This window comes from Uloborus diversus, chromosome 8, assembly GCF_026930045.1.
Source record: "Uloborus diversus isolate 005 chromosome 8, Udiv.v.3.1, whole genome shotgun sequence".
NCBI lineage: Eukaryota > Metazoa > Arthropoda > Arachnida > Araneae > Uloboridae > Uloborus > Uloborus diversus.
Window position 1 is genome coordinate 149,307,833 of NC_072738.1, and position 27,093 is coordinate 149,334,925.

General features: G+C 33.4%; 2 protein-coding genes across 2 annotated transcripts in view; one reads left to right on the forward strand and one right to left on the reverse strand.

Annotated features, from left to right (window-relative positions):
* Positions 1–249: 249 nt before the first annotated feature.
* LOC129228680 (superoxide dismutase [Mn], mitochondrial-like) lies at positions 250–11,487 on the reverse strand. Its single transcript, XM_054863364.1, has 5 exons — positions 11,378–11,487; positions 7,419–7,612; positions 4,925–5,038; positions 4,580–4,759; positions 250–311 (listed from the first exon to the last, which is right to left on the reverse strand). The coding sequence occupies exons 1-5, from the start codon at positions 11,410–11,412 to the stop codon at positions 250–252; spliced, it is 585 nt and encodes a 194-aa protein (XP_054719339.1). The 5' UTR covers positions 11,413–11,487.
* A 263-nt stretch (positions 11,488–11,750) lies between these two features.
* Positions 11,751–27,093, forward strand: part of LOC129227549 (pre-mRNA-splicing regulator WTAP-like) — a 57,921-nt gene continuing 42,578 nt past the window's right edge. The window contains exons 1-2 of the mRNA XM_054862129.1: positions 11,751–11,829; positions 22,160–22,198. Of these exons, the coding sequence (XP_054718104.1) occupies positions 22,169–22,198 (30 nt within the window). The 5' untranslated portion in view covers positions 11,751–11,829; positions 22,160–22,168. The remainder of the gene's footprint in view (positions 11,830–22,159; positions 22,199–27,093) is intronic.

The following is a 27,093-nucleotide window of genomic DNA, read 5'->3' on the forward strand; positions in this document are numbered from 1 at the left end:
TGGTTAATTCAATCTGTTTATTTACTTAATTATTTATCCAGGAAACACTGGCAGTACTGCTTAGTCCCCAGCAGTAAGTATATCTACTAATTTTCATCACTATAAAATGAAAACTATGATCTCCAGCTAGCAGATGAGGCCATAAGATGGATTTAGAAGGAAAATAAACCAGGGGTTCGCAAATTCTTCCGATTTCTGGTACCCCTATATGAGGAATTAGAGGGTACTATGAGGAATTAGAATTTCCTCCTAGCACCCTACTCTATGTGTTACATGCAGATTTAGTGATACCATGGACACTTCGTCTTCTCCTAGGGAATCCCAGGGTGCCGCAGCAAAGATTGGGAACCCTTGACATAAACAATGAAATAAAACTAGCAACTGCAGCTGCTAGACCCATGAAAATTCAGTATTTTTAACAGTTCTCAAAAAAAGAAGAAAAAAGTTATCAGCTAAAGTAATATCAACTTGCATGTAAATTTCAAAAAATACTCTGTTCATGAGATGTCAAACTATTTTCTAAATAATTATGATAGCAACACATTTTAGTTTAGATGTTTGTTGAAACATTGTTACATATATACATTATACACTCATGAACATATTATATATTAATACATTTTTAATGAGAAGCAATTCTCTTGATTTTATAAATTCATTAACAACTTTACAAAGATCTTGATGAAATAAGGACCAACAAAATGAACAATCTAGCAACTTACCTCTTAAAAACATCACTGAGCTTTACTGTGAATTGAAAAAGTATCATACACAAGCAGAATATTCCAAATGTTATGTATTTATATGTTCTCCAAAGATTAATAAATTTCCATAAGTTATTCAAATGTTATTAACAGGCTTTTTGTAACCCAAAGATGAGGAATAAACATGAATTATAAAGGAAGGAAAATTTAAGCTTGCCTTTGCCGGAACAATATTAGTAAATGAAAATTTCAGGGAAATCCCCAATTGTACTAAAACAATATTTAAAAAAAATAATAATATTTTTAAAAACAATTCAAATTGAAATTTCCAACAAAATAAATTTTTGAAATTGAATTAACATTTAAAAAAAAATTATGACCAAAATTTTAGAAAAAAAATTAGGAACCTAGTGATATTTGCCAACTAAAAAACTATAATTGCAATGGGCTTTAAGGAGTCACATAACCTCAAAAATGACCTTTTGACCCAAAAAAATTTTAATGGATTTTAAAATTGCTTTGAACACACAGAAAAAATATCAATCTAGCTCAATTATTTAAAAAGTTATGCATGATTTTAGTTCATTCCCGCTATGTGTTTTAATGGAAAAGCAAAACTTTGAAGTGTTTTTTCTGAATGATCCTTTTTTGTGCTTCCATGTTAGCAAAATCACTAAGGATTTTTTTCTATTAAGAAAGTAATTTTTAAATAATATTTTTTTGCACTCAGGATAATATGTTTAACAAAACTGTGCATTGAATAAGCATTTTATAAATTACTAAAATTTTTAGAGCATGTTGAACCTTTATAAAACATAAGATAAGAAATTAAGATTGTTTACATAATAGACCACGTGCAACGCGGACAGCACTCAGAAGCTGCGATGGCAGCTTCTGAGTGCTTCTGAGTGATGGCAGCAGAAATTCTGCTGTCAGTTCATATTTGTTAACAATGTGTGTTCTGACCCGCAAAATTTATCTGAATATGAGGTCGACCCTCTGGGATGGTTTTTTTTTTTTTTTTAATTTTTACCTTAATATTGGTTTTTGTTATTGTTGTTGTGTTATTCTCCCTTTTGGTTTTTATCGACATCCTTCAAAAAAGTGAGACTAAATTATCTATTTACTGTTTGTAAAGGTGTTACCGGCTCTGTTATTTTGTCGGTCGGGGTAAGTCGAGTGGAATGGGTCAGCGCTACATTTATGCTGAATTAAAGTGCGAAAAAATATTTCTAACCTGTCCAAAAGCTGCTTTACACTCTTGCTCCTGTATCCTAGATCTACCAAACTATCTAGAAATTATTTTTCACATTCTATCTAAGCATTAATGAAGCACCGACCCGTTCCTTCCAACTCCCCCTCAATTTTAATGGAGATTTCTTGAAAAAGTAATCATAGTCGTGATTAAATTTTCGTCGTAGACGACATTTTTTTAACAAAAAGTGCCATTACCCTAACGAGAATACCTTCGCAGCAAATTCTACACTTGGGTAGTTGATTTGGGGAAAAACATTTTGAGATCCGTATCTGTTATCTGCGGATCTTGACACTAATGATCCGTATCCACGGATCTATTTTAACCATCCAGCACATCACTACTTAATATGCATGTTTCTGAGTGAAGGAAAATAAGATGATTCAGTGTTTAAACTTATGAAAATTGATTATGTTGGTCAGTGGCTTGAAATTCTGCACAAACGGCAAAATCAGAGATCATTGATCGTTGTGGAGGCATTTGAAATAGTTACTTGAAGGCTGCTGTTAATTTGCAATGGGGTGAAGAATTTTACGAGTGCCCTTGATCTTAATCTGGGGATTGATAAGTTGATTAGGACCGCGGCCCTTTTGTCGGTCATCACTAATATATTATCACCATATTTTACTCCCGATAAACGAATGGACAGCACCTTGTTATAACCGACTATCCTTACCCATGCATAGGATAGTTTGCTTATATAGGATGCTTGTAAGTTTAAAATGTATCTAGCAATTATACTTTTCATGTTTAATTAACTTTGAAGAGGAAGTGATTATTTTTAAATGATGTTCTATAGTATTTTCTTGAAAATTTTTCTCTTGGGGACACAATACTATGCAAAGGAAATATTTATAAGTCAATCTTTGTTAATACAAATAAATACAAATACAAATGTGATGACCAGCAACAGGCTCTGGGCCCAGCTAGGCTGGTCCTAGTCAATTAATTAGTCCCCAATGAAGATCAATGGCCCTCTTAAAGCTATCCACTCCCTTACTCATTACCGCCTCTTCCGGTAAGCTATTCCAAGTGCCCACGACCCTGCTAAAGTAGTAGTTTTTCCTGATTTCCAAGTTAGCCTGAGATTTAAATAGCTTAAAACAATGACCCCTTGTCCTGCTTTCCCCGCAAAAATTTAATCCATTTACATCTTTCATTTTGATAAATTTAAATAACTGAATCATGTCCCCTCTGACTCTCCTTTGCTCCAGGCTGTACATGTTAAGCCTATTAAGTCTGGTATCATAATCTAAATCTGAGAGTCCCCTTACTAATTTAGTTACCCTTCTTTGAACCCTTTCCAATACAAAAATATCTTTCTTCAGATAAGGCGACCAAAACTGAACAGCATACTCCAAATGAGGTCTTACTAAACTCCTATATAAAGGCAGAAGAACTTTCTTAGATTTGTTAGAAATAGATCTATTGATGAACCCAAGCATTTTGTTGGCTTTGTTACTAGCAATACTGCACTGTTGACTAAACTTGAAGTCCTGATTTATAAAGACACCCAGATCCATAACATTTTCTGCCTGATTTATGACTGAACCCTGTAAACGATATCTCATACGCTTATTTCCATGACCTAAGTGTAGCACTTGACATTTCCCTACATTAACTGCCATACCCCATTTATCTGCCCACTTAGTAATCTGATCTAAATCCTCTTGCAGCTGTTTTACTTGTTCTTCATTTTCGACAATCCCCATAACTTTTACATCATCAGCAAAACAATTCATGCTTCCAGAAATATTTTCATTGATGTCATTCATAAATATAATAAACAAAAGAGGCCCTAAAACTGATCCCTGAGGAACCCCACTTAAAACATCACTCCAATTAGAATGATTTCCTCTCACAACTACTCTTTGCTTCCTACCAGTAAGCCAATTTCTAACCCAAAGTAAAGTTTTTCCTCCTATTCCAATGTCAGCTAACTTGCTGAGAAGAGCAACATGCGGTACCTTGTCAAAAGCTTTTTGAAAATCAATATAAACAACATCCACACATTCTTTGTTATCTAAAGCTGAGGTAACCTTGTCGTAGAAATGCAATAAATTAGTAGTACAGGATTTACCTTTCCTGAAACCATACTGCAAACTAGTCAACAGACTATTAGTCTCTAAGAACATCATGATCTTAATTTTGATCAAAGTTTCGAAAATCTTACAAATCACCGAAGTCAAACTTACAGGTCTATAATTCCCAGCAAGACCTTTAGACCCCTTCTTGAAGAGTGGCGTTATGTTAGCCAGCTTCCAGTCCTCTGGCACTGTCCCCGAGTTATAAGAAGCATTGAAAAAGTATTTAAAATAACATCCACTAATTCCTCTGCACATTCAACTAAAATTTTTGGATAAATATTATCTGGTCCCGGAGCTTTAGTTGCTTTAATCTTTTTCAAATGAAATAAAACCTCCTCCCTGGAAAATACCAAATCCTCAAGCTGTATAATAGCTTGTGTCTTGTTAGTGTCAACTGTTGAACTACAAGACACTTACTTGAACTTAAAACACATTATACACCAATTTTGTGTTTTAGGTTAATGATAGATTTTTGACTTTTAAAGAAATATAGCTAAAAATCAAAAATTACATTTTTGTTGAAAGAAATTTACCTGTGGTAGGTTGCAGAGGATCTTGATTTGCACATGTTGCAATTTGTAAAGTTCTAGACACTGGATGAAATCCCAACCAAGCCCAGCCAGAACCTTGAACACCAACAGCAGCAGTACTCAAAAGGTTTTGTAAATTTTCTAAGCTTTTGAAATCTTTTTTTATAGCTTCTAATAAATCACCTAATACAGATAAAATATCGTCTCTAAATCCATACTTAAAATGAAATAATCTCAGATTTAACTGGACAATACAAATCTTCAAATGTTGAATTAATAAACAAAGTAAAATTTTATGAAATGAGAATTTAGACATTAGAACAGTTTCATTAATTTACAATATCTCACCTTGAGGTTCACCACCCTTAGGTGATAAATTGTTCCAAAATATTGAATGATTTATATGGCCACCTCCATTAAATTTTAAAGCAGGTCCAAGAGAAATTGCAGTGGCAGTATCCCCTGAAAAGAAATTGAAATAAGATATGAACTCATATGAATATTTAAGATGATGCAAAGCTTAATTTCAGAACACTTAAACTTCAAATATAACAAGACATAAACTTTATTTTTAAATTATATGTTTTGAAGACTTTTTCTTGTAAGTCTCCTGTTTTTTTATAAATTTGTAAAAATTATTCAATAAAATTTTAAAATAAACTGCTAAGCAAGTATTTTCCTTGCTGTCTTATTGTGTATACTTTATACAAAAATTTTTCATTTTAAAACAAATCTGTATGAATGCATTATGTTTGAAATCAGTTACAGCTTTATCATGCTTTGATTTCACTTTATTTTAATGCTATCAACCAACTTTTGCCAATGTGGTTAAATCTACAAGAATCGATTTTAATGTAAAGAAACAATGCAAACTTTACCAGGTTGGAAAAATTAGACTGCAATATTGGCGATTTCTCCCTTTTTTGAGAATTTATAAAGTTTATAAGGAAAACAGTTGAAAACAACAATGCAGCTTTTTTGTCTTTCTTAAAATGAATTCTTCGGCAAATTTGCAAAAATACTGATTTTACCGACTAAATTTTGAAAACACTGGCAAATATTGACCAATCTGAAGAGAATACTGACTTCAACTGATCAGATTTATGCCCTGGTTCAATTAACCTCGAAAAATGAAGAAAATCATTAATACAGCCGTGTCTTCTAGCAGATTCAGCAACATGGCCTATCGTTGAGATGACCAAAGAAAGCTTAAAATTCTGTTGTCGGAACTTAAAAAACAGAAAATGAGAAATTTCCATGGGAGAGCCCAGGCCCAGGTCTATAAATTTTAGGCCACCCGGCAAAAAATCAGATGGCCCCAACTAGATTTCAAATGGAATAATTCTGCCTTTTAGTGGCGTGGGCCCCACATTGCAACGTGCAGGGCCTGATTTAGGGGAGGGCAGGCGGGCCTACTGCCCTGAGGCCTCCACAACAAAGGAGTCCCCACAATAAAATTTTTATAAAATACTTAACTTTCACGGGTCAGTAAATTTTGTTTTTTCTCCCCTATAAATAATAATAATATTAAAAAAAAAGCAGTAACTTCAGGATGTATTTATTGTTAAAATACTGATCGAAAATATCGGATATATACATATATATCAAAATATTTGGATACATATCAAAGTATCGGATATCTTCGAAAATATGATTATCTTTTGTAGCTCTGATTAGGGGCCTCCACTCCTTCGTTGCCTGGGGCCTCCACACTTCCAAATCTGGCTCTGGCAACAAGTGCGGGTACGTAGATGTGGGCCTAGGAGAGCCCTCAAAGCTCAAATTGTGCTGGAACGTTACACTTGAGACCCCTCCCACCCCCCTTTCCCTCTGGTTTCTGTGGTCATGCAGTGAAATCTCATTACAACGAACTCCAAGGGACTGTTATTGTTGTAAAAGAATTCAAGCAATGTAATGCAGGGGATGGAGTGGTGATTTTTAAAAAAGGACATATTCCTATTAAAATTTTATGATATCAAATAGCCGAAGCACTAAAAAACCATCGTTATTTTACGCATGTGCTTCATTTTTGTTTACTTCATTGTGCACAGCACCATCCCTTTTCCTGACAAAAAAAAAAAAATACAATAGAATGCCTTTATAATGCCGACCTATATAACACAATTCTCTATAAGCCCCACAACTTTTCAGAAATAAACAATAGGTCTTTAAGTTTAAAAAATCCCTTTGTTTTGCCTTGCTAACATAAATATTGTTAGGAAAATTAAATTTTGAAAGTTTTTCATCTTTCCAGCTTAATTCAGAGCTTTTAAATGAAAATTAATATTCACAGTAAAGAGAAAATATCAGATGGCTCTTGAAAATGCAGCTGTTATGCAAACTATGAAGCTGGCAGAAGTGCCGGATAATGCACTTTCTTTTAATTGCAAAGCTTATTTGTGAATGATTAGTTGTATAGTTAGTGTTTTAATACTCATTGCAGATAGAACTAATTCTGAAGTGCTAATATATATATATCCTGAATATTAGTTTCAAAATTTGTGAAATGATCTATATAACGCAAAAGCTTTGGTCCCAAGATGTGCGTTATAACGGTCTTCTACTGTAATAAATATATATATGTGTGTGTGTATGTGTGTGTTTTCCCTTTGAGGAAAATAGAGTGATTTCTAAATTTCCTTTTCTCCTCATTCCTTGTATTTTCCTTTTTCATAAGATTAAAAGAAGGTCTCACATGAGATTAGGTCTTGCTTTGTCAAATAAAATTTTTCGGTTTTAATTCAAAACCAATAAATAGTCCACTATTTTAGAACTCTAGCCCCTGCCATGCCTCACCTCTCCCCTGCTCAACTGAATGAAAAAAAAACTATATTTTAATTACCTTTAGCTGTAGCTTCTGCAAGTTTCTCTTCAGCAATATTCAGATTATTCACATATGCTGCATGATGCTTAGAATGATGAAGTTGCATTATTTCTGCAGAAATAGTAGGCTCCAATGCTCCATAATCATAGGACAGATCAGGCAATGTATGTTTTTGAAGAACAAAACCCAGTTGGGGGCATATACTTTTTGATCTTTAGAAAAGAAAAAATAATACATTTTACAATTAAAAATGTCATGCATAGTAACATGTGCGGGAAAAGCCTACTGCTCCTATATGACTTAATTTTAAAACCTTAATCCTCTATTTCATTATTCAAACGTCGGCAATATTTTCCGAAGAATATGCAATGACTGCTTGTCATTTTTCATGCCACCTATTTCCTTATTTAATAAGAAATAATTTTATGATTCAGCCAGGTTGAAACTTCGGTGGAATGGCTGAAGCTTCGTTCCATCTCTGCTTTTAACACTAGGACGGCCGATATTCTGTAGGGCTTAAATGGTCAAAATGACCGTTCTTCAAAAGAAGCTCTAAATCTTATATAAACATTTATATAGGGTCATTCCATAGTGACGAACGTACATTCAGAGACTGTTTCATTGCATAACATGAGTTTTAAACGTCTTTTAATCATTTACTTGTTTTGTGGAATTTTGAGAAAGAATAAAACTTCTGTGTAATACTGATGCAATAAAACATAGTATAATTCACATAAACTGGTTTTTGGAACTAAAATACTATAGTTTGACCAACATAACCTTTTTGCAACCTTGAATTTGCAACATGAAATTCAGCTTTCATTTTCTCTAAAATTTATGTATACTATTGTAAAAACAATGCAATGCATTATTTTCATTCCTTAACTTTATTCTTCATGCAGAATAATACTCATTTTTCTTATTATGTGACAGAAATGAATATTTCTTTAAAATATGAAGTGTCACGTACTTAACTGTGAAGTCACGTTCGTCAGTTACTGAAGTCCATTTTAGAAATCGACTCGTTTAGTTTTCTAGTTACGTGTCTAAATATTAATTAATAAGTAAGCACTGATACTTTGTCTTAAAATTAAACTTTTAGCAACAAATTTTCACCTAGGATGAAATTAATGCTTTTTTATTCGCTTTGTGCATTTTTTTTTCTCCTCTATTTTGAAGAGAAACTTTTTATGCAAGAGCTTTGAATTTCTGATCTCCAACCTTTTAGTGTAATCGAAGTGATGTAGTTTTTTGATTTCTGCCAAAAATATTGATAAGTGATAGCATTTTTAAACTTAATTTTGTTAATAAAATTAACAATTTAATTTCAAAGGCTAAAATTAAGGTAGTATATGAGTTAGTTGTGAATTATTGGTGTGTTTATAGTTAGTGAATTTTGGCCACTTTAAACATTTCAAATAATTCAGATTTCGAGGTTTTTTTGATTCAAGTCAAGTCATTAGTTTAAGAGCGTAATTCACATTGCTAAGGTTTTTACTTTAATTTAGCTTGTTAACTTTTATTATAAAAATTGATTATTACTATTATTGTTTTGAAAACAGTTAAAAGGCAGATTTTAAGTAATTTTTAGTTTTCTTAATGTTTAAAATCTATTTTCTTCGTTAAAATATATAATCATCTTGTGAATAAGCCTAAGTCAGGCACAGAAAGAACAAGAGCTTGGCGCGAGAGAAAACGTACAGGTGAAATGACTGTTTAGAATGTACAAAAGAAGAAAGGATACAAGTTTTACTTCTATCGTGAGTCTTTACCAACACTTTTTGTTTTGATCACTCACAAGCGGAGCTTCTTTCTCCAGAAAACTATCAAGAAATATAATCTTCTTTATGAAAACAAAATCAACTGTAAGGATAGCTGTTTCAAGGTTTCTTCCAGGAAATTTTTGATTTTCATTTCTACCACAGTAATTCTAATAATATTATCAATATTATTTAGCAAGATAACCCTAAGAGCTTATTTTTTCCTGGGACTACTTGGAAGAGCATGCTTTTTGAATCTATCTGTAAACTTCACATGTTGAGAAAGGTGAAGTTGCATTATTTTACAACTAAAAATAAAGTTGGCTTACTAGATTCCCTGCAATTGATTCTCTTCTCCTAACCTCATTTTTAATTCCTCCTTTTTTTTTAAATTCATTTATGTAATTATTATTTTTTTTTGCCGTACTATTTGCGTACACTCGGCTGCTTTTTTCTTGTCATTTTCTTTTTGTTTACCTGCCTTTCTATTCTTGCTCTGCTTAAACTCTTTTTTGAGCTGCGGTTTTTTCCATAAAATATAACCCAAGAAAATTCCACAAGTATATTAAAAAATCGAATTAATTGTTGCGAAAATTACAAAATATTATACAGTGACGATAAAAAAAAATCAAATTATTTCAAAATATATTGAGGCAAAAACAAAAATAATTCTCTCCACCTCCCCCCCCCCCCAAAAAAAACATCTGGGGATCCTGACCTTTGGGGGGGGAGGGGGCATGCACATTGGGACAGTTTTAATACATGGGTGGATGGGGCCTGTTCGTCCTTATTTTGCACTTATAATGGGGCTGCACGTTCAACAGAACTTTCAACTAGGTCTAACTTATTCTAAAAAGTAGTTAAAAAAATCAGGGGAAAAAGTGTTTTAATACAAGTCAGCGTCGGGCCTAGAGCTGCTCCCTGGCAGCAGCTCAAGAAGTTGTGCAAAACTTTCAAAAAAATTTATGTGCACCTTGTTTTACCCAGGCCCCGATCTGCACCAGTAGTGCGGGAAGGGGCTACCCTTAAGGGCCCAAGAAATTGAAAAGAAAACTAGCACTAATACTTGTTAACGTTGCAAATACACACTGCTGGCATCTGGGGAGGGACAGCCTGGCTTCACCAATGTCACCTTTTTCGCACTACCTGTCAGGGTTGCCAGATTTAAGAAGAGTAAATATGCGACAGGTTTCTAGGAGTGAATAGGAAGGGGGGGGGGGTATTTTTGAGGTTGAGGGCAATTACTGGATTTGTGGTGTATTTTTAAGTGGTGCTTACCGACGTAGAACGTCTCTTCATGATAAATTCAATCGTAACAAAGCATTAAATCTTACAAAATGTCGCCGATCAAAGTATAAAAATTGGTTTCATTGTGATTGACAATATATTTCCATCATTAGTCAATGAGCAAAGAGGAAGCAATCATTCAGCTCCTTATGGTCTGCCGCCAAAACAAAACCCAAAATAAAACAAAATAGTTTTAGTCTTTGCTGCCACATGATTTTCTTATTGCTCTTTATTTCATGATTGTTATTTTACTTTATTTTTTTCCCTTAAAATAATGTCTCATTTTGTAAAATATTGCTATTAGCTAGAATGCGGGACTTTAGCCGTCCCGTAGGGAAGTTCCCCGGGAAGCGGGACTATTTTTCAAAATACAGGACTGTCCCTTGAAATCCGGGACGCCTGGCGACCCTGCTACCTGTCACTGAAATTTGAAAAATAAGTTTTTTTTCCGTCAACCTTACTGCAAAAATGCAAAATGACCGGTCTGTTAATGCTACTCGCTGTGGACTTTCAAATAAACTAGTAATGGGGCATTCCAAGGTATTTTTGACATTTATGTAGAGTCCGTAACGTGACCTTTTATGCCATAACTTTTTAATTTACTGTTTGATTAGCATATTATTTTATTTTGATCTTTTCCTACCAACACACCAGCTCTAATTAAAATAATTTGAAAATCAAACGGTTAAATTAAAAAGTTATGGCAAAAAAGGTCACGTTACGGACTCTACATAAATGTCAAAAATACCGTGGAATGCCCCTAATACCAGTTTAGAAGGGCCCAGAACCTAAAGCTGGTCATCAATTCGTTTGTATTTGGGGATAGAATAACAATGTTCCTATAACCCATCCTTGGTGTTTCCTCCTCTCTCTCTCTAACAAGGAGTCTTTCACTAAAAAATTAAAAAATAACTGCTTTCCAAAAGATACCTTTTCGCAATACGAAGAATGTTATTGACAATCATCTTTGCAGTGAATATCAATTTTCTTAAACTTTCACCACATACAGTTTTCAGAAATAATCAAAATCAGGAATCAGGTGAAGTAGTTACAGATAAGGCTAAGGTCGTTTTGGAATGGAGCTAGTTTAAAAAAAAAACCTCAAGGAGGAAAATGAATCCCATAAAAGGAGTGTCATGTCCTTTTATTTGCGATTTTGACCATTGTTTTAAATATGCTAACAAATTATTCTAATTCGTAGCGTCGTCTATTTGTAGCCTACGAGGATCTATATATTCGTAGGCTACTGTCTATTCGAATGCATTTAAAAAGCTACTTTTTTTGTTTCCTATCTGGCAAGTGGCAACGTTTATTTATGATGGGGTTCTCCCCTTGTGTATTAAAATGTTAGTTTCTTTCGTTAAAGAGTTTTTAAATATCGAGTAAGTAGCTATATTTTGACTTTTTAATGTACCTCCTCAAAATAAATAAGATCTGTCATGTTTTATTTCTTGATGCTTTAAATAAAATAGTTCGAGTTCATCAACCCAAGTTCTGCAAAATGGCGCTTACTATTGACCTCTTATGTTTTGATTTTGATCTATTTGTTTTTGTATGATTTAAAAAGCTGTGAAATCCGAAAACTGCTGTTTAAATTCCGCTGTTCATTGGATCTTTTATTAAATTGATGCTTTATAGTTTAAGATGCTAAGTTGAATGCGACTCGATCCGTTTTGAGTTACGGTCAACTTTCTGTCAATTTTCTAATAAACATATTTGGTACGTTTCATTTTAGATCGTTTCTAATGAATGTTTGAGACTTGTTTAGTTTTAGCAGTCTTAATAAGAAGAATTAAAGTACGGAAAGGTTTTCGAACCAGAGTAAATTACGTGTTTTTTACGAATATAAATTTTACAGCAGTACCCCCTCCCCCCTCTCCTCAAGAGCGATAATGCTCCCTTAACTCGCGAGAGCTCGCACGGGGTCGTAAACGACCCCAGCCATTTTTTGTTTCCATTTCTTGGAATTTCATGGACAGATAAAGAAATCATTTTCTGAGTAGCTGGGATTGTGTCCTTGATTGATGTGTGGGTGTGGTTGGAATTTTCTTATCTCCTTTCAATTCTTGTAAACAAGGGGGGTTTTGAGAGTGGGGTCTTTTTCGACCCCGCGCGAGTACTGACGTCAGTAAAATTCTCGAAACGGAACAGGTGTTTGGAATTATTTCCAGTGCAATGCATTCAAAGAATTTAGAAAAAAAGGTTGGGAAACGGAAGTAGTTTTCAGCAATCCTTCTTCTAGTCATGATTTTGAGTGCACACGCGTGCGGTTTACCATGATAATTTAGTTTTGTCCTTTCTAATCCATATTTTTCAATCGTATTTGTAATAATTATTACAAAGAAAGCATGCCGACTCCATATGAGCAAGAGATGGAGCGTCTCCGCAAATTATTAGCCGATGTGGAGAGTGATGAAGAGGTCATTCCAGACGATGAATGTTTTAGTGATCAAGAAAACTTCAGTGACCACGACAGTGAGAGCGAATTTTCAGGAAGTGAAAGTTCTGCTGATCCCGATAGAGATGACACCTTTGTTGGAAGAGATGCAAAAACTATTTGGCAAAAAACAAAATTCCGAGCTAATGTCCGTGCTCCAGCTCGAAATATAATTACGCATCTTCCTGGGCCAAAAGGAAACGCCAAAAATGTCAGTGATGTCTTTGAGAGTTGGAGCGTTTTTATCGATGATAAAATGATAAACCAAATAGTTGAATGCACTAATATTTTTATACATGACGTTTCAAAAAATTACTCAAGACTCAGGGATGCAAAATGCACAGATTCGGTGGAAATTAAGGCTTTATTTGGCCTATTATATTTAGCAGGTCTTCACAAGTCTTCTCATCTAAATGTAAGGGACTTATGGGCTACTGACGGAACCGGAATCGAAATATTTCGTTGTGTAATGTCATACAACAGTTTTCTTTTTTTGATGAGATGTTTACGCTTTGACGATGTACATACCAGAGATTCAAGGAAACAAAACAATAAACTGGCTGCAATAAATGAAATATTTGAAGCTTTCGATGCAAACTGCAAAGAAAATTACACTTTAGGGGAATATGTGACCATTGACGAAAAACTGGAACCGTTTCGGGGTCGCTGTGCCTTTAGACAGTATATGCCAAACAAGCCCGCGAAATATGGAATAAAACTATTTGCACTAGTCGATGCAAGAACTTTTTACACTTCATCTATGGAAATCTACTGTGGTAAAAATAGCAACAAATCGAACAAGCCGATTGACGTTGTAAAAAGACTTGTAGAGCCACTGTACAACACAGGTAGAAACGTTACCACAGATAACTGGTACACTAGTTATCCTTTGGCCAAAGATTTGATTTCTAAAAATCTTACAATAGTAGGAACATTGCGAAAAAATAAAAAAGAAATCCCTGTTGAATTCGTAAATACGAAGAAACGTGAAATACATTCTTCATTATTTGGATTCCAAAAAGATTGCACAATCGTCTCATATGTTCCAAAGAAAGGAAAATGTGTTTTACTATTGTCAACGATGCATAACGATGACACTATTGATGAGGATTCAGCTGAGAAAAAGAAACCAGAGATAATTACATTTTATAATATGACGAAGTGCGCAGTGGATGTTGTTGATCAAATGGCGGCATCCTACACCACGGCAAGGATAACAAATCGATGGCCCATGGTAGTATTTTTTTGCATTCTGAATGTTGCTGCTATAAACGCCCGGATAATACTGCTGTCCAAAAAGGACCCTCCTGTGGAATATAAGAACCGAAGACATTTTCTAAAAAAGCTTGCATTGTGTTTAGTTGAAGAAAAAAAAGCAAACCGTGTTGTTAGTGAAGAACCCCCAACTAAAAAGGCCAAAGTTTCGGGTCGATTCAGGTGTGCTTTGTGCCCAAGAAATAAAGACAAAAAATGTCAACAGATTTGCGTATTGTGCAAAAATTATGCATGCAAAGAACATCAAAATATTGTTTGCAACAACTGTAAGTAAGTTTCTTTAGGTATTCTATATTTTTTGTACAACTTTTGCTAACTGAATACTAACTGAAATAGGAATAAAAATGTGTAAACGTTTTGAAAAAGTTGTTGAAAAATGTGTCATAAATATGCTTAAAAACATTGTAAAAGCTTAGGAAAAGTATTTTTTATATATTGTTTAACATATAAAACATTTTTTTCGTGCATAGTACAATTCATAAAAATCTTTCTTTATGCATTTCAAATAAAAAAAATAATTATTGTAGAAGTCTCTGTTGGTGGAGAAACATAAACAAATAAAATAAAATAAAGAATTCGTGCAAAAATTAAAAGGAAGAAAAAAAAGAAATACTGGGGTCGTTTTCGACCCCGCGCGAGTACTTGTGTGACGAATAACGGCGCGAGTTCTCGCGAGTTAAATGCTACGCTTATTAGGCTATTGCCTACATTCAGTGGTGTCCTATCCCCCTTCCAGGTGCAAGACAGTTCTAAAAAAGAGGTATAGATCCTTAACGTGTGAATGAAAGATTTTTTTTTTCCTAAAATTTAAATGCAAAAGTCGAAACTTTCATCGAACACCTTAAATTTCTATTCCGCAGTCAGCCATGAGCCCTTCAACAGGGGTAAGTGGAACCCCCTGGCTTTTGAAAAAATAATCTTCATTATTTTAGAAATTTATGATGAAATTTTGTCTTTTTTGCCAGGGGCCAAATTTTATAAGTCAGTGTAGGCAGCTTGCCTAGAGCGGTAAAATTTGTTTCAAATGCACATTTTTTAACATTATTATTCTTGAATGAATTTTATATTCTTTGATTTTCCATTGCAATATCCTTTTCTAGTAAAATCTAATAATGTTTACTAGAGACGTACCAAGTACTTGGTAACCTATAATCTGTAACTCGACCAAATTTTGATCAGATACTCGGCCAATACCGAGTAGTTCTAAAAAATTGAAAATTGTTCCAAGACAGATTTTATAATTAATAAAAAAAGTGTAAGCACATAATTTACTGCACTCATTTATAAGTCAAATTTAAATTTTGAGAATTGTGAAGTTTGTTATGCTTTAATAAGGTAAATATTTATTTTAATGTCCCCCAAAGTTAATAAAACTTTTTAATTAAAAATGGGGAAAAAAAGTAAGTTTTGAAAATATGAAATTTTTATATTATTGAATGGATTTTTGCTACAAACAAAAATTATGTATAAGAAATACCCTATGTCATTAATGCAATTAAAAACGCTTGTAACGATCCACAAACGATAAAAAAATCGGACATAACAATCCAAAAATGTCTACAATTTAATACTTTTCTTATCACTTGTCCCAGTGACATTCTTTACCATCTTCTGCAATGCTCACCCTTTTTTCGTGGAAATACCCCAGCCCAAACCACATTCCTCCCTTATTGTTCTTTGATAAAGCAGTTGTTTTCTCACAGGGGGAAATCGAGTTCTTTTTCATGCTCTCTCAATTTTCAACGTGGTCATTCAAGTGTTTTCTCTCTTGATTTTTTGTTCCCTTTCCATTGCCGATAATTCTGTGAACTTCACAGTAACCATGGCTAGCATAAGTAAACGAAAACCGTTTTCTGTAGAGGAAAAAGTTTACTGGATTCGAAAATTAGGAAGTGGCGAGAGTCAATCCTCACTTCGCAGGGAATTTGACCTTTGTAAGTCTACAGTTGCTACTATTTGAAAGAATTGTGATTATATAGTTGCTGCATATGAAAAGAACATAAACGGATGTAAGAAGTTGCGAAAAGCAGAAAGAAAAAATATGGACGAAGCTTAATTCAAGTAGTTCACTCTGCACAGGAGTAGAAATCTACTTATAACAGGAGCCATTCTGCAAGCAAAGGCTAGTGAATTTGCCGCACTCTTTGAAGAAAAAGGCTTTGTTTGAGGCTTTGTTTGTTCCAATGGATGGCTGGACGGATTTAAAAAGCGTCACAATATCACAAGTGGCAAAGTTGTGGGTGAAGCGGCAAGTGTGTGCTCTTCTGATGTAAGTAATTGGATGAAGAATGTCTAGCCAGACATTATTCGAAATTATGACGAGAAGGATATTTTTAACTCTGGCGAAGCTGGTTTGTTTTACAAGCTCACTCCAAATCAAACCTTAAAGCTGAAAGGAGAAAGATGTGTGTGGGCGGAAAACACTCAGACATACGGATCACCATTCTTGTATGCGCCAACATGACTGGTTCTGAAAAGCGAAAGTTAACAGTTATCGGAAAATCCCGAAAACCAAGGTGTTTTAAGAATATGTTTTAAGAGTCATTTACAAGTCAAACAAAAAGTCTTGGATGATTTCAGATTTGTTCCAGGAATACCTCCATCAATGGGATAAAGAACTGGCCCAAGAAAAATGAAAAATTGTTGTGTTAATAGACGTGTTGAACCAAGGAGGAACTTGCAATGGATCAAAGTAGTCTTTCTCCCTCCGAACACAACCTCACCAATGCAGCCCATGGACCAGGGAGTAATCCGCAGCCTCAAGTGTCATTACCGGAAGCAGCTCATCTTGCGCGTCTTGGAATACTACAATAAAAACAAGGATTGTGACATTTCTTATCTTGATGCCATCTTTTTAGTTGATAAATCTTGGAGGATGGTATCTGACTCTGCTATCAGAAATTGCTTTTGTCATGCTGGACTTACGAAAACACAACAGAATGAAGATGAGGATCATGATGATGATGACAACCTTCAACTTTCTAAGTGGCAGGAAAAGCACAGAGTGCAAGCTTTTTCAGAAAGTGAAATTGAACATTTTGAATGCTGCGATGACCATTTTGAATGCTGCGATGACCATGTTGTTACGTCTTGGAAAATTAATGAGGAAGATATTGTATCAATCGTAAACGAAAAGAGCAGCTCTACAGTGAACTCATCTTCTGATGTTGAAGCAGAAACAGAGGCAAGTCCAGGACCTTCAATTTCAGATGCAAAAGCGGCAGTCAATCTTTTGAACAATTTTTTTGCTACTGAAAACATTGATAAACATATTACGAATTCTTTTGCAATAGTTGATAAAGCAATTGAAGACATATATATAAAATCCAAATTCTTTTAACCGAAAATCTTCCATGCTGTAGCTAAATAAAAAGGGTAAATTTTAGTTTGCTTATTACTGTGTAAAATATAATTAGTTATGATTAATATTTTTTTTTATTTCTTTAACTGCTGATGAAATATCGTGTAATTAAGATGTGTATTATTGTAGTATCTTACCAAATTCGATTTTTTTTTTTAAATCGGATGTAGCGTACCCCCCGGTTATAGAGATCTGTCAAGACAGTCCGTTGTCGGTTCATTATAGTGGGGTTTGACTGTAATAGCAAATGAAACAATGTTAGAAGCGCAAATGGCAGGAACGCTGAAGACACAACTTTTGACGTTAAAGGAATGCCTTTTTCAATGCATAAAATGTGAGCTTATAGATTTAAAAACATCCAAAAAAAGTGGAATTTTTTTGTTGGATGCCTTTACATTCAGTAGCTCACATTTTATGCACTGAAAAAGACGTTCCTTGTAACGCAGCAACACGTGTCTGCAGTGTTCCTTGACATTTGCTTTTAACATTGTTTTGTTTGCTTTTAGAAATTATGTTTGGCAGACTAAAACTATAATAGATTGATATAATTTGTCTTAATTCAAAAAAACTGCTGTTTGCACTCCGTTCAGCCTTTCGAGTTTCCTTTTTGGAATTTTGGTTTGTGCGAAGCTGCTGAAACATTCCAGAGATTTATGAACAGTATTCGTGGGGACTTAAAGTTTTGTTATGCTTATTTATATTTTGATAGTAATAGTGAGGAAAAACAAAAGACTCATGTAAGAGCAGTTTTAGAAAACTAAATGATTATGGGCTAACTATAAGTGTGTCAAAGTGTATATTCGGGGTCACAGAGGTTTCTTTCTTAGGACACTTAATTACAGGTAGTGGTACAAGACCTTTGCCGTATAAAGTCGAACCAATTTTTAAAGTACCCACAACCAAAAAACGTTCAGACACTGCAGAGATTTTTGAAATTCTGGAATTTTTTCGTAGATTCTTGCCAAAAAAATAGCCCGGCATCAGGTGTATTTAAGGGGGGCCAAGAAAAATGATAAGACTAAGCTCGACTGGTTTAATAAAGCAAACAAAAAGTTTCAACATTGCAAAAAAATTGATTGCAGATGCGGTTCTTTTGGAACACCCAAACCTTTTGGATGTAGAGTTGATATTACAAGTCGACGCATCAGATTTCGCAATTGGAGGATCATTTTCTTTTACTTAGAAGCTTTAAAATGTTTAAACAAGGCTTCATTTGATACGCATCTTATCTGGCTCAGTCATTTCAATAAAAGTTGTAGTATAAAATCAATCAAACAAAAAACCCGGTCAGACTCCAGCGACATCTGTTGGATTTTGTTGCAACTTTTAACTATATATAAAAATCAGTTAAGTTTATTTTTAAAGAGAATAGGTATTCAAAATTGAGTTCAAAAATATTTGAGTGAATTTAAAAGCGGGTTTTTTCTTCCTGAAGAAATGTGTTTGAAAAGATACTTTAGGCAAAAAGTGAAAAAATATGAAACTTTGTTTTCAAGCAAAATTAAGTTTTGAAACAGAACCACATGAATATAAGCTGAGGATGATGTTTATCTAGCTGAACCAATGTAAATTCGGTCTATGAAAAATTTTTTGTCATAAATTATTCCAACTTTTTGCAATGAAGCATTTTCAAAATTTTTTTAATTAATATACAGTGAAGCACTGTTTATACATTTTTGAAGGGACTGTATAAAAAAAAACGTACAAACGACAAAATGTATAATAGGTATAGGTTAATGTGTATTACACTTTGCAGGGATCAATTTTATAAACGTATAATTGATAAAAACGTATAAAAGAGAAACGTATAAACGGTGCTTCACTGTAACTGCAAACCTTCAATAAATATAATTAGGAGTTGGCATTTATTGCAATTTATATATTAAATAACAATTTCAAACGAGCTTACAAAGAAGTTTTCTGTTTGAAAACGTATGTGAATAAAATGTTTCTATGAAAAATTATTATTATTTTTGGCCCAGTAGCAGAAACTTTCTAAACAGTCTGGGACACTATTTTGGGCAGTTGAAAATAATCTGCAGCATTATTATTAGTTTTGTTTTAAGTTTTCATAAAATACACTAGTCCCTTGCAAAAGTCAACACTTGGAAATTTTCCAACAGGTCTAGCCCGAAAAACTTAGTGTCCGCCACTGTCGCCGAGTTTTGAAGTATAAAGGGGGGGGGGGGGCAGTTTTCACTGTTTTCATAAAGCTAAGTAGAACTCTACTCACTATGAAAAATAATTGTTAAATATATTTATTTAAATATGGAAAATTTAAGTTAAAATAGGTTTTTGATTTTTTTTTTGAAAATGAATAAATAAATAGTAAATGAGAAGTTGGCAGGAAACTACCTTTTAGATGAATGTTTCAGTTTATAGCAAAGCCTTCAAAGCATTGAGGATCAAATACAATTGTGCAGATAATTTGCATTTTTCATAAAAATAATTAAAAAAAAAAAGATTTATTGCACATTTTATGTTATCTTTAATAGTTTGTATTGAGGTAAATATCCAATTCTGTTTTTAAAAACCTAGGCAAGTAATAGTCTTGTCTATTTCCATCTTGAGAATGACCAAACATGGCGACTGCGCGTAAAATTCATGAATATAAATAATTTTTTGAATTAAAGTAGTAATAAATTTAAAATCCTTAGAAAACTACAATTTAGATGAAATAGTCAGTTTTTAGCACATTAGCCTCTAAAGCAAATGAAGATAAGATAATATTCTAAAGATAAATTTTTGCATTTTTAAAGACAATAATTAAGAATAATCCGAAAAAAAATGATGTTTTTGCATTATTTTCAACAGTTTGCATTGCAATAAGCATTCGATTCCATTTATGAAAACGTAGGCACTTTAGAGTCTTGCGTACTAACATTTCGGGAATGACCAACAATGGCGGCTACGCCAAAAAATAAAATATAAATTTCTGAATTTGTTGCAAAAAAATTTAAAATCCTCTTGAGACTACACTTAAGTTGAAAGGATTTTAGCACTTTTGAGTCCAAAGCAATGAGGATAAAGTGAAATTTTAAATTTTTCATTTCTCAAAAAAATTAGTTTAAAAAACAATTTGATGCACATTGAGTTATTTTCATTAGTTTTCAGTTAAATAAAACATCCAGTTCTGCTTTGTTTTTGAAAACTTTGGCACTAAAGCATCTTATCTGCTTCAATTTTGTGAATGACCAAATATGGCGGCTATGTTTCTAGATGAAATGCTGAAGCATCCATCGCCTTTGCGGTCAAAAAAACGATCTCCAAACGATCTTTGACAAGTTGCATTTCTTTGGTTTTTTTTCTTTTATTTATTTATTTTTTCTTCCTTTCTTTTTGTTCTTTGGTAAAATTATCTGGCAGGCCGCTGAAAAATCTGGGACGCGCGTCTCGCAGTTTCTGCTACCGGGATTGTTGGGGAGAAAAGTGCACATATAGTTTATAACACCCAACAACACCCTCTGCAAGACAGCTATGCTAAAAAAACAAGCAAAGTTACTTAAAACAAAACTAACTTTCAGCTGTTAATTTCTTTTAAATAAACAAACAACAAGCACTATATTTATTTGACAGTATTAGTTGCTCACTTGCAGGAGTATTACAAGAGTGCTTTATTTATTTATTTATTTATTTTTGCTGATCCCTCTCATTTAACTTTAAAAAAAGTTCCAAAAATTATCAGTTTTTCTCGAAAATATGTGTTATTTTGATTTTGGATGTGCTCTTTCATTAAACAATTTGTGAAAGATCTGTTTTGATTTATCAAAGTTTTGTGAAGCGTCTTTTAGTTGATCGGAATTTTTTGAAAAGTACAGTTTTGTTGATCGGATTTTTTTGAAGGGGGGGGGGGGGGGTTGTTAATGGACCTAAATTTCCTCTGGCCAGACCCCTGGAAGCGGATGCAATCAGATTTCTAAGGCTAATTCTAACGATTCCACCCTCACTCTTGCTTATTTCTTCCTCCACTCCTATTTTACTCTCCCTACCAACAGAAAAGAGCACCTTTCTTTTTTTCTACCTATAGGAGAACATGTGCATCATCAACAATTCTGAGGGGAAGATTAAACGCTTGGCTGGGAGAAATGAGCATAGCAAAACAATGAATGTACAAAGTTTTCAGCAAAAAATAAAATGCAAGAAGGATTGAAAATAATAGTGTGCAAAATAAAGGTATAAGTGATAGGATGGCATAGTAGATAAAAGTGAGTGAGGGTTACTGAAGCAGATACAATAGGACTTCGAAATGTTTCTACCTTCACTTTCCAGTATTCATCTACTAACAATCATCATTCTAACAGTCATTTAAACTTGGAAAGATCGTGCCTGATGCTGGTATTACCCCCCACCCACGGAACAAAGTTCCTCTTTTCTTTCTGCCTTAGAAAGGGAATGTGCATCAGCAAAAATCCTGTGGGGAAAGATCATCGTAGATCGCATATTTTTGTAGAGCAGTTTTCAACCCTGCTAGTATTATAAATATGTTGCTAATTTATACCACTCATAAGATATGTGTTAAACAATGTGTGTTAGTTCTTAAAAATATGGGTTTTAGATCTGCTCCAAAATTCAATTTGATTTTATAGTATTTCTTACTTATTTTATCCTGATGTTTTGTAATATATTTATTTTTTTCTAGGTTTTAATTATGGCTGCAAAAAAGCAAACCATTACCCGAGTAAGTATTACTGTTTTTGTCAAGGTTCTGGTTAAAACTGGTTGTAGTGGCTGGTACTAGAATTCATGCGTACTGTTTGATGTTTCAATGGGAGACCTTCCTTGAATTTGTTCGTGCATCAGGTCTCAACTGATTTTATCAAAATAGAGGTCGTAGTGATTTGAGAGAGAACAATATAAGGGGAGTACTTATTTATTTTTGGATGGAGATTCATTCATTAAACAAGCTGGTTTGTGTCGTTTATTTATTTATTTTTCTTTTTCGTTCCTTTTTTTTAAATTTAAATTTATTCCTTATTGGATCTAGGAAAGTAATGTCGGACTTATCAAATGCTGAATGTAGTGCCTTTTCTGATACACTAATTTCAATTTGATTTTCAAATATACAGGTTTACTGCAGTTTTTTTTTATCTAATAAAATAATGAATGTAATTAGAGACGTACCGAGTACTCGGTAACTACTCGGTACTCGGCATACTCGGCCAATTTGCCGAGTACTCGGTACTCGGCCAAATTTTGATCAGATACTCGGCCAATACCGAGTAGTTGCAAAAAATTGAATATTGTCCAAGACAGATATTAAAATTTATAAAAAAGTGCAAGCATATTAAATATTCTGCAATCATTTTACAAGTCAATTTTAAATTTTGAGAATAATGAAGTTTTTAATGCTTTAATGGAATAAATCTTTATTTTAATGTCCCCAAAGTTAATAAAACTTATTTATTAAAAATTGTGCAAAAAAGGTGAGTATAGAAAATAGGAAATTTTTGCATAAAAAATAGATTTTTGCTACAAATAAAAATTAGTTATAAGAAATATAAAAATTCCTTTGCTTAAAAAAAGGGAAATAAAACAACATTAAAAGCATAGTGCAGGAACATTGCAGACACGTGTTTTGGCGTTACAGGAAATTCCTTTTTCAATGCACAAAATGTGAGCTTGTAGATTTAAAGGCATCCGACAAAAGTCGGATTTTTTTGTCGAATGTCTTAACATTTGTTAGCTCACATTTTATGCACCGATAAAGACGTTCCTTCTAACGCAGAAACACATGTGTGCAGTGTTCCTGCACATTTGCTTTTAAAAATTATTTATGTTTGGCGGACTAGAAATAAAATAGATTGGTATAGTTTGTCTTAATTCCAACTTGATCAATCATACCTTTTATTTATTTATTTTTAATTTTAAAAATAATTTTTTTGTAAAATTTTTGACGCAAACAAAATTTTTTTAAATAATGCGAAATTAAATTTCAGCAGGAATTTAGTTTTAAAAACTTTTATATGGACAAAGAGGTCTATACTACTATTCCAATAAGTTCAAAATTGATCACGTGTGTGCCAGTGGTTCTTCTTAAAACATAATTGGTACTTGTTAACTCGGCCGAGTAGTGAAATACCGAGTACTCGGTAACTCGGTACTCGGCCGAGTAGTGAAAGGCCGAGTACTCGGTACTCGGCTATTCGGCCAAAGTGCTACTCGGTACGTCTCTAAATGTAATCAATAAAAAAGCTGTCACAATTAAAATATTCTCTAAAATAAAATAGTAAAAAAATTCGAATTTTCCTGAATGACGAATAACTCAAGGTTTATTTTGCAGCAAAGACAAACTAAATTTTCCCAATAAAGCAAATCATTGTTACTGCACTCAGTTCATATATTTTTAAATAAATTATTTTTGTTCCTTTTAGAGAGGTAAGTTTAATTTTTATTTATTGAATAGCTATGGTAAAGTCTTTGGAACGAGGCTTAGGGCTGGTAACATACTGCTTAAATGTTTGCTTAGTTTTAATTTATTTTTAATAAAATCGTTCGTTATTGAATACAGGGTTTGTACTGGTTATGGAAATCCTGGAAGGTCATGGAAAAAAAGAAACAAATTTCAGACCTGGAAAAGTCATGGAAATTTATTCACAGTCATGGAAAAATTTGTTGAGCAGTAAGCAGGTTTTGTACGCCTCCTGAAAATCCTGAAAAACTCCTGAAATTTAATTTTTTCTTCTAAGGGCCATTAAAACTCCTAAATTTTTGTTTTAACTTTCTGATTTGTCTCCTCTCCTCCTGAAAATAATTTTCAACAACAATCACTAATTTTAATTCCATGTCATCTCCGTTTAGGCAGCCATATTGAATCGCTGGAAACCAATCAAAATTCTCGTATTATACAGATCACCCAGTGCTTTTCGCAAAGCCATGGGGTGTGTTCGAACCGACTGACCTGTTACTCTATTCAAACATGCCCATTACGATTACTGATTGTAACTGCCACTAGAGAACAAACCAAAAGCATGTGCTAGTTTTTGTGTTAACAGCAACAGCTATTAAGCATATTTTCTATATTGCTATTTTGTAGTATATTTAGTACTGATAATTTTCCGATATACAGTAACCCCTCGTTATATTGCGCTTTTCGGGGGACAAAGAAAAAGCGATATATTCGAAAGTGCGATATAACAGGTATAAAAATAGTTATAAGTCCAATACATAAGTAACTTAGCATTTGTTCTTTTTGACATGATTTTCTAATGGTTTCGATGTAGTTCACGAATGTACTATCATACCTATTGAAATTTAAACAAGATTGAAATTTATGTAAATTTTTAACGTCAGAAGGTTAAAAACATCAAATGGTGAAAGAAGACTATCTTTTTGAGCTGCCGGGAGATCAGAGTGAGCATTCTCCAATACCCTCTTATTCCCAGTAGACTTTCTAATACGTTTGACTTGCTGCAGAAAGGATGTGAAAAGTAAAAGTAACCCCATTGTTTACAGAAAACTCTTTTGCCCGTCCATATCATTCTTTTTTTGATGCAAATCCCGGTTTGTGGAACCAAGCACAAATCTTTTCTGTACTAAATGAAGGGCGTATGTGCTCTTCTACATGGGCTAGTATGACACCTGCTTGATGTCTCTCACTCATTGTAAAGGCAATGTATCAGTACAAAAGAAGATGTCAAGTAGTTTACAGACTGATATATACTGCCCAGGTACGTACTTGTGGATGACAGGTATTGCTGCTGCTTTTCCAGTGGATTCTGAAGAACAGCTTCTTTTTGTTTATTGACAAAATAAAGAAGAAAGAGACCTTCTCTGAGCAATACCATATGTTTTCAGAAATGGTTTCAAACTTAAATTGAAGTTTTTTTTCTTAGACTTTAATATTTCGGAAGACAGAAGAAAAGAGCGATATATCTGAATGAGCGATATAACGAGGGGCTACTTTATCTAATATTTTGTGTATTCCTCTTATTTTCAAATACTTTGAATCCAATTTTTAATTTAAATTTTTTTTTTTTTGATTGAATAGTGTGTGAAAAAAAATTACTAATCGAATAAAAGATATTAATGGTGGAAAATTGAATGATCTCAAAAATAAATCTGAGTTTTGGAATCCAGTTGCATCCGCTTCTGTAACAGCCACCCTAGGCTTTTTTTTTTTTTTTTTTTTTTTTTTTTGTAATATGGTTTTAATACTGGGACATCACTAATTTTGAATTTACCATTCAGGGCTCGTACACTCCTTCAAAACTCCTCTAATACTCTTTCTTTTAGGAAAATTTTTTGAAGGGCCCTTCAAACTCCGTCATTTTGATTTTAACTCCTTCCTTTTTAGTTCAAAACTGCGTAATCTTTCTCTATGACAGTAACTTAAACTACTTCGCTCGACAACTTAACTTCTCCACAAGGGCGAAGGTATGAGAGCGATTTCAATGCAGTAATTTCGTATATTCATTTATTTATTTTTTCGTAAAGATGTGATTTACAAATTTATCATAGAAGTCATAAAAGTTGAAGGTGAAAACATTATTAGATAACTAAGACATTTCATGAGTAAAGTAAAACATGCTTAAATGGTGCTTGGCTATTTTTTCAAGTTCTATAATTGTTTTTTTCCTCCACCACACTCTCAGCAGCAAAAGTCAGTTTGTCTAATTATTATTTAACTATTTAAAAGTGCTTAAGTGGGTGTACTATGTTAAGTGATAGTGTTAAAAAGAAGCAATTGTTTAGTAAATCGTAGTTATGATATTGTAAAAAGGGATATCCACAAGTGACGCCATGCCTTGAGGGGAAAATAGGTTCATGAAATTGTGACAAGGGGAGTAGAGGGTGGAAAAAAGTGACATCGCACCGTTATTATAGCAATATGTTTATAAAAAATATGATGTGACAAGAGGAGGAGTAAGGTAAAGTGTCACTTTGTGAAAAAAGGAGAAAGGGGGTCAAATATGTTGAAATAAAGTGCAACATTGTTTAAGGAGAGCTCTTCAGTACTCCTTCAAAATCTCATTTTACTCCTTCAAACCTCCTCCAGAACTCCTTCATTTTATTTCTGAAATTGAGTACAAACCCTGCCACTGTTTTCAGCACTTCTTACATTTTATGTTTTTTAGTGGTGGAATTTCATGTTCTTGATTTTGCCTCTCCCACTTAAAAATAATTCAATTGCATTTGAGTTCATTTCAACCACTCGTTAAAAAATAAATAAATAAATTTAGCAGAGCTTATCTTAATTTGTTGAAGACTTCAGAAAAACAATAATTCTGTCGGGATAGAACATTGAAACGGGGGAATTCTAATACTCTAAAACTGGTGCCCAACATACAGCTCGCAAAACTGATTCATGTGGCCAGCTGAAATATCTGGTTTAGATAAGTGAATGTACTGAAAAACATGGCTTTACTTTTAAGAACAAAAATACTGTCAAGTTACATGGATGGTACTTGGATGAATTTTAGAAAATCAGGGCATAAAACCAGTCAGTAAAAGTCAGTATTTAAAAAATTGGTTAGTATTTACAGAATTTAGTCAGTAAAGTCAGTTTTTATTGTGAATTTACAAAATAAATTTAAGATAATATTCACTATCAATTTTGTTTTCATTTTCTGATAA

Coding starts and splice junctions, on each gene's coding strand:
- LOC129228680 (XM_054863364.1), bottom strand. CDS start 11,412: ATGATTGTCAATAACATTCTTCGTATTGCGAAAAG. Junction 7,613..11,377: donor ATTCTTCGTATTGCGAAAAG/GTATCTTTTGGA, acceptor TCTTTTCTAAAG/ATCAAAAAGTATATGCCCCC. Junction 312..4,579: donor TCCTCTGCAACCTACCACAG/GTAAATTTCTTT, acceptor GGGATTCCCTAG/GAGAAGACGAAGTGTCCATG.